This window comes from Pocillopora verrucosa, chromosome 5 (assembly GCF_036669915.1).
Source record: "Pocillopora verrucosa isolate sample1 chromosome 5, ASM3666991v2, whole genome shotgun sequence".
In the NCBI taxonomy this organism is placed as follows: Eukaryota; Metazoa; Cnidaria; class Anthozoa; order Scleractinia; family Pocilloporidae; genus Pocillopora; species Pocillopora verrucosa.
The window spans coordinates 8,079,465-8,090,835 of NC_089316.1; the positions used below are offsets into that span (position 1 = coordinate 8,079,465).

The 11,371-nt window shown below is 37.5% G+C and overlaps 1 protein-coding gene across 1 annotated transcript; it reads right to left on the bottom strand.

Moving 5' to 3' along the window:
• Positions 1 to 1,054: 1,054 nt before the first annotated feature.
• On the bottom strand, positions 1,055 to 5,242 carry LOC131794619 (uromodulin-like). The gene is made up of 4 exons (XM_059112147.2): positions 5,032 to 5,242; positions 4,583 to 4,732; positions 4,340 to 4,462; positions 1,055 to 1,314 (listed from the first exon to the last, which is right to left on the bottom strand). Exons 1-4 carry the CDS (start codon positions 5,240 to 5,242, stop codon positions 1,055 to 1,057), a joined length of 744 nt encoding a protein of 247 aa, XP_058968130.2.
• Positions 5,243 to 11,371: the final 6,129 nt, after the last annotated feature.

Genomic DNA, 11,371 nt, shown 5'->3' on the forward strand with positions numbered 1-11,371 from the left:
TTTTTGCATCATAAAAAAAGGAAAATTTCACAGTGAGAAACTGTGATTTTGATTTTAAATCTAACATTCTTGTGAAAAGTTGTTGGTAATGTACTTAACCGGTGTACAAAGTTGTTTACAACTTGTGTTTACCTATGCTACTCCAAGTACTTATTTTTAACGCATCGCAGCTCTAAATACTGTTCTTTTGCGTGTTTATGTTTGAAAAACAAGTCAACTTTTGAAAGCTACTTGCAGTTTTTAAACTGCACTCGCCCTACGGGTTCATAAAATCTGGTTAGCCTTTGAAAACTTACTCGTGCTGATTTCTTCCAAATTGCACTCGAAATGCCTGATTTCCTATACAAATTGTTGCGAAAATTATTTTAACAAATTTTATCTTGAATAAATGACCTGCCCGCGCGCTTAGTTAAGTAAGCTCTATAGGAACACTTTGAAGCCATTGTGTAAAGATCTTTAGCTTAGATTCAAATCAGTCTGAGATGTAAGCGATCCATTTCGAATGCATCCTAGTCGATTCGGTCACATTTGATACACGGTTACGACAGGCTAAACCATCGAGGTTTGCTTACTGAGCGTCCGAAAATTCGTGATTATCATCACTTTTTTTTCTACGCCTATAAAGTAAGATGGCGCCTACTGGTCATTCCACTGACCTACGCTAAAATAACCATGGTTAATAGTTACAGCAATAGAAGGATGAAAAAAAAACGAAAAATTAATACATAAACAAAAGGCTCGAAAACCATAAGTTTGAGAGTTTGCGTTTCTCTGCGATGACAGAGGCTATCTAATGAGAATTATCACTATGGTGAAATCAATAACTGTTTGCCACAGGTTAAAATCTGCTGATAATGTTTATGATAGAAAAGAAAGGTTAACTATGTCACATGGTAAAAGCGGTTAGAGTCCTCTTGCTACGCAAAGTATGTTTGCTTCATATTCAGTCTGTACCACAGTAGCGATAGTTACAATAACTTGGCTGTTGAAGTTTGTAGATGAAGTAGGATCCACAGTTTTTCACAGAAGTAGTCTTCGTGGCTTTACAACCAGACTAACGATCGGTAAAGCAGACCTTCCTGAAAACTTCACCATCTTCCACTGCAGGATGAGCACCATCCAACCAGCCTGGCCATTGTGTTCCACATCTGTTTGTTGGCACACGTGTTGTTGGCATTTTGGTTCCTGCAGCTCCCACAAAACGATACCATCCCTCAGGGAGTTGGTTGTCGCACAATTCTGAACCGTGACTTGTTAAGTAACTTATCTTTCTATTGGCATCACTCAGGTCTTTATAATCATAGCAAGGATCGGCTACAAAGTAAAATGAAAATGCAGAAGGACTTCGGGTATTAAAATCAATGGTTCAAGATTTTTTCTAATGTCTTATAATTCTGGCAGCTTGCCAATCAGAGGTGAAACTTGTATTTAACAAGAAAAATGACTATGCATTAATTAAGGGGTCAAGTAGTACATGGGATCATGTGTAGGATATCATCACTCGAAGAGGCTCAGTGATATTAAAAATCCAAATGAATTCAGCAGGATCCGAATCTGAGCTCCTTCTTTCTCAGACAGCGCCTTAAAAGACAGCTCTTGGTAGACTTAAGGTGCAACCAGTACCGTTTACATATGAAAAAATAATAATATGGCCGACAGTGGCCACCTCAGCAGCTTGAGGTTAGATTCGAGCAGGAATATTCTAAATATTATAGCAAATAGATTAAATTCACCTTTGCAGTTTTGACCATTTCCATTAAATTCAGGCTGGCATTCACAAACAAAGGATCCTTTGGTGTTCGTGTAGATAGCATTCACGTGACAAGAGTGAATTCCTTTACATTCGTCAATATCTGAGAAACCATATAAATATTTGCACTTTATCATTTCTGTCACTTTAAAAATAGGTGGACTCTCAGTCATGTCAGTATTACTTTGATAATTATAAATAAAAAAAAAAAATTTTCCTCTTTTTTGTGTTTCACAAATTAAATGTTTGAAACGTATATTTCACCACAAATTTTTGAATTTATCAAGCTATCGGCTCTGAAACAACTGGCTTGTTCGTGCAGCTCCCACAAAACGATATCATCCCTCGGGGGGTAAGTCGTCACAAAACACTGTTCCAGATGGCGGTATAGCGTAACTGCTCTTTCTATTGGCATCACTCAGGTTTTGATAATTACAACATGGGTCGGCTACTAAATTAAATAACATTGAGAAAAGATTGTAGTATCAAAGATAAAATGTTTTTGTTGACATTTTAAAATCAGTGACTTGTGTTTTACAAGAACAACTATGCATTAAAAAAATTTTTTAAGAAGAATTTGTGTCGGACAATGATGATGCTCATAGGAACTAAAATCAAATGATAGCATTATAAAGAGTTATGTTTCCCCTTGCTATAATCGCCCATCAACTAAAGCCTGAGTTGTTTGTATGTATCTCAACTCAGTGGATGCTACCAAATGCGTTTAGGACATTTTTGGTCCTCAGCTCCTACACAATGAAACCAGTCCAAAGGTATTCGGTAGTAACACAATTATTTCCCAGGACTGCGTAATAACTGCGTAATAACGTAATAAATATTAGCATCATCCAATTATTTATAATCATGAAGCAAATTGCCTTGCATAAGTCAAATAAGTTTGAATGACCATAGCTGTTATTGTGATAAGGTAATTCTCGAAGGTTAGAGAATCTTAAAGGATTTTTACGGTTCCACGAAAAGGGTCAGATAAGGTCAGAGAAAAATGTGCAATCCCTTCAGAACTCAGCCTAACCATTTCTTTTTAGATCTTTTTGTTTTTGTTTTTGCTTTTTTTGTTATCATTTTCGCATTCGTCATGAATCTGGTTAGTGAGATAATTTGGTTTTATTAACTGAGTTGATAATGTAAATTGGCCACTATAAAGAGTTATGAAGCTGACGTTTCGAGCGTAAGCTTTAAAACTCTATACGATGGCCAATTTACGTCATCAACTAGGTTAATAATACTTAGATACCCTGTTATACTATCCCACCGATGCAGCATCACAGTTTCTTTAGAACCTTACCCCCTTCGTCATCGCTCTTTCTATCAGTTCACTAGGGAGGTAGATCACGCGGCATGTTGTAAGAACAACAGAAAAGTTTGTACTTCCGAGCTGGAGGTGATTGATTTACTTTTTTTTCGAATGGTTTTCCAACATCTGGAGACGTTTACTACGCTGGTAAACCGTTAGAAAATGCAGTCTGTTACTTTAATAAAAGCCCTGGGTATTAGCGCAAGATCCATTCGGATGACATTCGTTCATTTTAATGAAGTAAATCAAGGCATGAGCCTGGCTGCATTCGTCAACAACATAAACTTCAATTTTCCATAGGTTTACCGGTGCAAGCAACGATATTTTTTTGACCAATCAGAGCGCTCGAAGTATCTTGATAATTTTATAAGCAGTTTTCAACTTCTTACGCGTAAACGAAAACGGAACGCCTTGGAAAAGCACTTATATATCCAACCTGTAGACAGGGTTCAGAGCCAAACGAGCGATATTATTTTCATACTTTTGTCGACCACTTTTACAGGATCTATTTAAAAGCAGAATAACAATGCATCAGTCACCAAAATTGTTCATTCAAAAGTCAGGAACGTTACCTAAGAGGTCCTTAACACGAGAAACGGCTACTTGAATTAAAACGAGTTATGAGTGAATGGTACTGCTGTAGTCGAACGTGTCTAAATGTTGAAGCGAATAGATTAAACTCACCTGTGCAGTTTTGCCCATTTCCAGTATATCCAGCGAGACATTCACATACATGTGATCCGAGGGTGTTTTTGCATTTAGCATTCTTGTAACAGGAGTGATTTCCTCTACACTCGTCAATATCTGAGAAACCGTAGATTTGCATTTTATCATTTTTGTTAACTAACAATTTGTAATAACTTTAATCGTTTTAAATAATGAGAAACAAATTTCTTTCTTCTGTCTTTCACGAACTAGATTTTTGAAAAGTACATTTCACCACCAATTGTATTCTCTTGTCACAAAGAATGTTTTTTTCTTTTTATCTCCTAACATGATGACTCTCGAACAAACCGGTTGTAGATCATGGCAACTCTGTGCATAAACATGTATGGGTAATGCTGCTTAAAAAGCAAAACTTAACACTGATAGGACAACAGTTCCTTCTAAAATTGCTTTGTTTAATGCTAGGGCTTCACTGATATATATAGCATGCAAGCTATTATTGGTCTATTATTCACTCACTCGACTGTAGATAGCTCAAATGTACCTCCAGTGTTTTTAGGCGAAAAAATATTAAATATTGTAACTCGGCATGTCTGTAACTATTTTACCTGAGCACGAGTGTCCATCCCCAGTAAATCCTTCTTTGCAAGTGCAATTATAGAATCCAACAGTATTGGAGCAGTTTGCATTTTTGTCACAAATGTTATTGATGCCTTTGCAATCATCGATGTCTGATTGAAAATTAATCGAAAGAAAAAATTGAGACAAGGTGAAAAAATTCTACAAAAGGGAAGTGTAAAGGTAGACCAACCACTGTGTAAAGTAATCCTGTTCTTGATATGCTGACTTACCTCCCAAGTTCATGTCGCAATAAACCAACTTTGAACTCCCGGCATTAGCTGGATCCAACCAATACTTTTTACTGATGCTGTCTTCACCTTCACTTAATTTTATCTCTTGGCACGATGACGCTGGTAATTCAGGAATAGATCCTAAGGGGGCTACGATATAGACATGACTTCATTAATGGTTTGAGGGTAATAGAAGTTGCAATACAGATTAGAGATGAATATATATTTGTCCGGGCAAGCCTTGTTTATGATAAACATGGAATAATAATGATTAAGAGCTGTGAAGTTTGGCTGATATTAATGTAGTATGAAGGGCGAATTTTGCTTTAAGACAGTGGCCCTATTTAATAACAAAGCAATCAGACACTTGCTTTCGGAAAGTGACAGGTTTTTACTAAGAACTCACGGAGAAAGATTTGTATTTAAAATAAACGAGACCGAATGCGTACTTCTACCGCCAACGCGTCCCATGTAAAAGCGTAAATCATCTGGCTGGAAATTATCGGGCCTTGCTTCCTTAGTTCGGGTGTTCAATTCACAGGACTTTTCCCCAATTATGTAATGGTAGCTTTGACATATCGTATCCTTCTCGCAAGTGATATCGCACATATGAGGAGCTGTTACTGGGACCTTTTTAAAGACGAATCCTTTGAGAGCCATACCAGGTACGCTTACTTCTGTCTTGCATGGAGTTTTAGCAGTAGAGAAGTCCATGAGATACAGAGAGACCAGGAGGATTAAGAAGCTTGAATTCCACGCCATTCCCGCTGATGCTGAAATTGGAAAGTGTAGATTACTTAGCCAAACCAGCAGACAAAAAGTTATGACAACAGATAGACAGACAGACAAACAAACATGAAGCAACGTAGGAATCAATTCTGAATCGACTGCATGTTAGCAATAAGAAAAGTACATAGTTCCTCATGGGAACTCTGAATTTTTCTTTGTCCCACACTCGTGACAAGACGAAAAACATCTTTCTTTATTAGATTTAATTAAAATAATTGAGGGCATCTTTTAATATTCTCTCCGCCCAATTGTTTCCTTGGCAAGAGTCCACTTTTTAATAATGCAACTTGTTATTTCGCCATTCTAACTAGAAAAGCAAATCAAGTCGATACAATTGCAAAGGCCATAGGTTTTAAACAAGCTCATCTCCACGCTTTACACGTATTAAGAGAGGATGTCAGTATCAATCGAACAAATTTAAAATATTTTGGCGAGTCGCCCAAAATTCGATTTAACTCCTACTTTCATATTTTGTAGCCCAGTATGTCCTAATAATTGTGGTGTAGTTTTTTTGTGAAAATATATTTTAGTTTTCGAGAAATAATTTTTTTCGTTCGATCGCTCAAGTATGCAAATTTTCACCGTTGATATTACCCAAGTTGTGGGACCTCATGTAACGAATGTACTTGACCTCTGGTATTTCTGTCAACATAATCCTTTGTTTTATCACCTAAACTTAATCTCCTGTCATTATTGAAGCTGGAAAAGTAATACTTATTTTTTGGCTAACATTTTTGTCCGACATACTTTTCCTATGTTGAAAAGTAACATCGAAACAAAGACAGTTTTAACAATGACCGATATGACAGAATCTGCTGAGCTTCAAGTTTTTAAGAGACAAAAGGATGGTTAAAAAGTTACTGTAAAAGTTTCCTTGTGTATTTGTGTTGTTCTATCTTGAGACGAACTCAAAGTCCGGCAAAATTTACTTGTTAGCGACTATGAAATATACATGGTGTGCCTGATACGACTTGCCGCTGTTAGTCCCATTCATGCTGACATAAGCTCTTAAAGCAAATCCCCGCACAATTGGCACAATTTTTTGATCATTTGATTGGCTTCATAGCACAAAAAGACTTCAAAATCTTGGAGATATAAAAAGAGTTTTATAAACTCAACTATCATTATCCTTAAACTAAATACACACACCTTCTATGGATGACGATCTATGGTGATGTTTTGGAATCATCTGTGTACATACGGTATATAAAATGGAATCATCGAGGTTTTTTATAATATGATATTTTTAGTGAAAGACACGGGTATACCCGAAGAAAAAGAACTCAGAGTGCTCGCAATAGGAGTCGAACCTACGGCCTTCTGATTAGTACTTCGGATGTTCTATCAACTCGTGGCAGGCTAGGCCTGATGACAAACTTCGTGCACACTGCTAGGATATGAATGTCGGATGGGAAGCTTAATAATAAACCTAAATTAAAAACTGACACATTGAAGAATTTTTTCTTGCCTAACATTAAAGAAACAAAGTGTTCAGAAACCTTGCGTCACACAAGACTGAGCCCCAAAAAGTTGTAGAAAGTCGATAAAAAGAAAGAGTCTTTCAACGTCTCTTATTCCCTGCCCAAGTTTCGACATTTAAAGGTTTCCCGTTTCGAGCAGCAAGACCCGACTTACGTCTTCCACGCTGCATTGCACCTTAAAATTGGAGATTTGATAAGGACAGTTTTCATCGTTAATTAACATATTAAAGTCACGCACGGCTTTGCACATCATGAAAACTTTGGAAAACTTTGATTTTAAAAGTGATCATGGTTTTGATAAAATGGCAAAACTACTGTAACTTCATTCATTTCCTTTTCTCCTTCCTTTTTACAGAAGCTATAATCCGTCACGGCTGCATGCGTCAATAGAAGTTGCATTCTAAAGTGTTTGCAGGTGTTAGCGATATTTCACTTTCAAATATGGAAAGACAACTTCTCATTCCTGAGTAATTCTCGAGATTAATGCTACTCTCTCTCTTATCTTGGAAGCTTTGAATAAATTTTTGAATGTCATAAATAGAAAGACGCTTCAGTTTAACCTTGGTTTTATAAGCCGCAATAACTTTCAAAAAGGGAAAAGAAAAACTTCTTTTCATATATTATTGATAGCAGCTAAGTACAGCTGTGTACTTAGATGCCAAGCCTTTGATTTGGAGTGAGGCTGAAGGTGACCTAGTTGTCATAGAGACCAGAATCAAGTTAGTATGATAACAAAGTAATTTGTATTTGAAAAGCAGCAAGGTTTGTATCGTGACAAGGTCAACATTACCCTCACTCCTGTTCAAAGGCTTGGCAACCAAGCACACAACTGTACAATGGACTATTCTGGCAAGGAACAATCCAACAGAGAAAATGCAAATATTTCCCATAACCCCCGCACTTAGCAACTTCACGAAAAATTGGTTATCATCTAAAACATGTCGAATCTTTGTTAAAAACAGGTGCTCTCAAACAGCAGAGCATGATTTGCTAGAGATAAGAACTACACCTTGCGTCAAATACCATAAACAACTCGCCATGATTTAGTGCGATCCAGTACTTCGCAGCCTCTTTACAAAATGAAAAGGCTAAGACCTACGCTATTGGTTGGAATATGGTGACGGGAAAACAAGAATAAATAAGTGGAATGAAAAGCGCTTGTTGATCGATACCATGGGGATTAAGAGTGCCAATTTGAAAGATAAGTTTTTGTTCTCGAGTTTTGGAAAGGAAAAGGCCGCAAATAAGCATATGCTGCTTAGAATAATCAGGGAGATTTGTAGTATACATCTATACACCCTTTCCTATAAAACTTTAGCCATTGACATTTTGCTCCGCCAAACTCGAGGCAACTGGTCCTTGCTGCAATAACGCAAATTGCATGCCAGTGCACCAGAGAAGTATTATCTTTAATGGCCATTTGAAAAACAATACGTTTGTTTGCCCTCGACACTCTTAAAAGTAGTAACCTCTATTGGTTAATGTAGTAACCTCTATTTTGATAGCTTTTCACCTGCCGTTGCTTTAAACAAACATGTATGGCTCAATCACGACTAACACTCATTGCATGCATAATTCCTTAAATTGCTATGAGGAAAATTATTTACCTTTTACAACTACCTCGTTTCTAGCCTCGATAGTAGAGAAAAGCAAGTTTGCTTCACAAATGAACACTCCATAATCAGCCTCTTTGAGTTTAGATATCTTCTTAACTCGTCTTGTCGAATCTCGCCATACTCGCATCTCTGGCACCTTTAAATCTCCTCCAAGAAATACTTGAGGGTGGAGAGCAATCTAAGAGCCATGTCATCCCAAAGACTTTTGGAAAATTTTGCGGTAACCTTGCTTTAAATGTTGGTACAAACCAGACAAACAGCGAGTCAACGGTTAATGCTCCCCTAATGAATTCTTGGCGTGGCAGACGTACAGTCCAGTGTCTTGTTTTTGGGCGGCTCCCACAGTCAAAAGTGCCTTCAACCTGAGAAGTCCGGTCTTTCGACAGATAAACTGGTAGCTTACGCCGAGAGATAACTGGTACTGGAAAACCCGTTACGTGGCACTTTGGCAGCGCAGCGTTTTCACCTACTTTTGTTTGGGTCGGACTTCAAGCTAGTTGAACCCGAGGAGGTGCTACGAGGAGAAGAGTTATACATAATTTTCAAAGTTCACCCATGGATAAACAACTTTAAAAAACTTTTAACGATGGCGGTAATAAAAACTATCATGATAATAGTGGTACTGCTAGCATTTAGATCTGGGGTAGATGAAATCGTGTTCCGAATTAATTCGGCCCTCGAGTCCAATTTTATCTTGTTCATAGGAAGTGCTTACCTTCAATAATCAGTCGGGCTGTATGGTTTGCGGTGCTTGATAAGTTTCTTCTCGTGCAGGTGTATTTACCCGCGTCGTCAAGAGTCACGTGACGCACTTGTCATCTCCCACCTTGACCAAAATGAGAACGACTACTTAGGAGGATTTTTTTTTACCTCTAACCACGTAGTGTCGGTGTAGGATTACCACTCACAGAACATTGGAACACTACACTTTAATTTTTCTCTGACCGTTTGGGGTCTATCTTAGCACCAGGTGACCCTCTTGTACCCGGAACTGCTTTGATTCTCGGTTCCCTAATCGGGTCTCGTGGTCCAGCATTGCCCTGTTTTCCACACGGCCCCGGATCTACTCCGACAAAACGTGATCTTTTCTTTCCCACGTCTGCTCGCGTTCCTCTTCTCCCATGGGATACTTTGGGATTCTTGCATTCCCAGCAGTCCTTGCATACATATTAGTTCTTTTGTTGAACAGAATGATAGTGGGGACAGCTAGTTTAAAGTCTTGTTTATCTCGCTTCTGATTGTCACCATGGGAATTTGATTGGGTTTGGATCTAGATTCTCCTGAAAATCGGAGAACTTTTTCGAAATGCACTAGCGAGGAAAGAGGAACAGGAGCGTAGTGTCTTTTTTTTTACCGCCCCCCGCCCCTTTCCTTAGAATATTCCTTATTTTCAACCAGAGCATGTTTAGATCGCGCGACGTATTAAATCGATGGCGCGGGAGGAAAACTTCTCAGATCGGGACATTACTTTTCGAAATTCTATAAATATATTTGTTAAGGAGTAAAAACTTTGTGGGAAACAAGGCCTGCTCCATTCATTATTGAATATAGCTCTCCTCTCCGTCACGCACAAGAAGAAAAAACTTGACCAACATTCTTAGCTTATGAGAATGGAATAAATGATTCTCCCAGCAGGAAAGCGCTTGGTTTAGTTGCAAGAAATCAAAATTTTAAGTCTGAGCAACATAAATCACTAAGGAGGGCGCATTCACTAGATGAATGCAAGGGTTTATAATATTTTGATTAATGATATCCTCTTCTTGTTAGAAATCACCAACAGTTGCTTGACGGAATATAGACCATTGACCCTCGACCGAACAAAATTGTTGAAGAAGTTTTGTTTTTCAGATTTTAAACCACATCCTAAGTTTAAACGTAGTTACTGGTAATTAGAAAATGTTTAGGATCTTTAAGAGCAACTTATTCAATTCTTGCAGTTCAATATTGTATTTCCAGGTTTAATATCGATCATCAGCCGTCATTTCCAAAATTGCGAATCTTAGTATCTCCTTAATCTTGTATTGATTTATCTTCTTCCTAAACCCTGTAACTCCCAGATCAAATTTCTAATTCTCCTTAGTGTCAACCATACAATTCTTTTTATGTTAGTTCAGAGAATTTAGTATTGGACCAACTGATTATCCCAAACTGATATTTTTCTTTATTCTCATCACTTATCCGGTTGATATTGTAAAGATATTGTAAGGAGAAATTCTGTCTTGGTCACTCGTGGGAGTTAAACAGTTAATCTATTCATAGCAAATGAATTTTTTTGGAGTTTACACTTTTAAGGTCATGCATTAAATTAGATTTTTGTCTTTTGATATTACAATGCTATTAGCCTTTACGCAATGGTTTTTAATAGTTTTTAGTTGTTAAGGGGGGCTTGGGTAAAACAACTCAGTGACTTTAGAGTCTTCCTGCGAGATATCGAATCTCCAGTCCAACTTACAAGTGGGTCCTTCACTGATCTTCGTCATGTTTCGAAAAATAGCCACAGTTGTGAACAAAACAAAAAGAGGCGCAAAATTATTTCCGCCTACGTACACGATAGTCAGCTGAAATATTCTGTGTTTTATAAATTCATACGTTGTGAGATTAAAAATGCGAGTCTAATATATTCCCTCCTCACTTTAACTAAATTTCAAAGAGAGCCACTAATTTTCATCATAGTATCAATCAATAATTTCTGAATTTCTTTTTTTCTATACAGAGGTAAAATAACGAAATTCGATCAGATGAAATTGATAATGTGTTTGCTATTAGAAGAAAATTCGTGAGTCTTTGTTTTGGCCTAAGGTAAACATTTTATTGCCAAGTGTGTTTTTGATAGGCTGGCGATGTAACCACGTGTCAGTCGCCCTAATACGGAAAGCACATCTGCAGTATATTATGAACCTTTG

Coding starts and splice junctions, on each gene's coding strand:
- LOC131794619 (XM_059112147.2), bottom strand. CDS start 5,242: ATGGCTCTCAAAGGATTCGTCTTTAAAAAGGTCCCAGTAACAGCTCCT. Junction 4,733..5,031: donor GGGACGCGTTGGCGGTAGAA/GTACGCATTCGG, acceptor TCTATATCGTAG/CCCCCTTAGGATCTATTCCT. Junction 4,463..4,582: donor TTGCGACATGAACTTGGGAG/GTAAGTCAGCAT, acceptor ATTTTCAATCAG/ACATCGATGATTGCAAAGGC.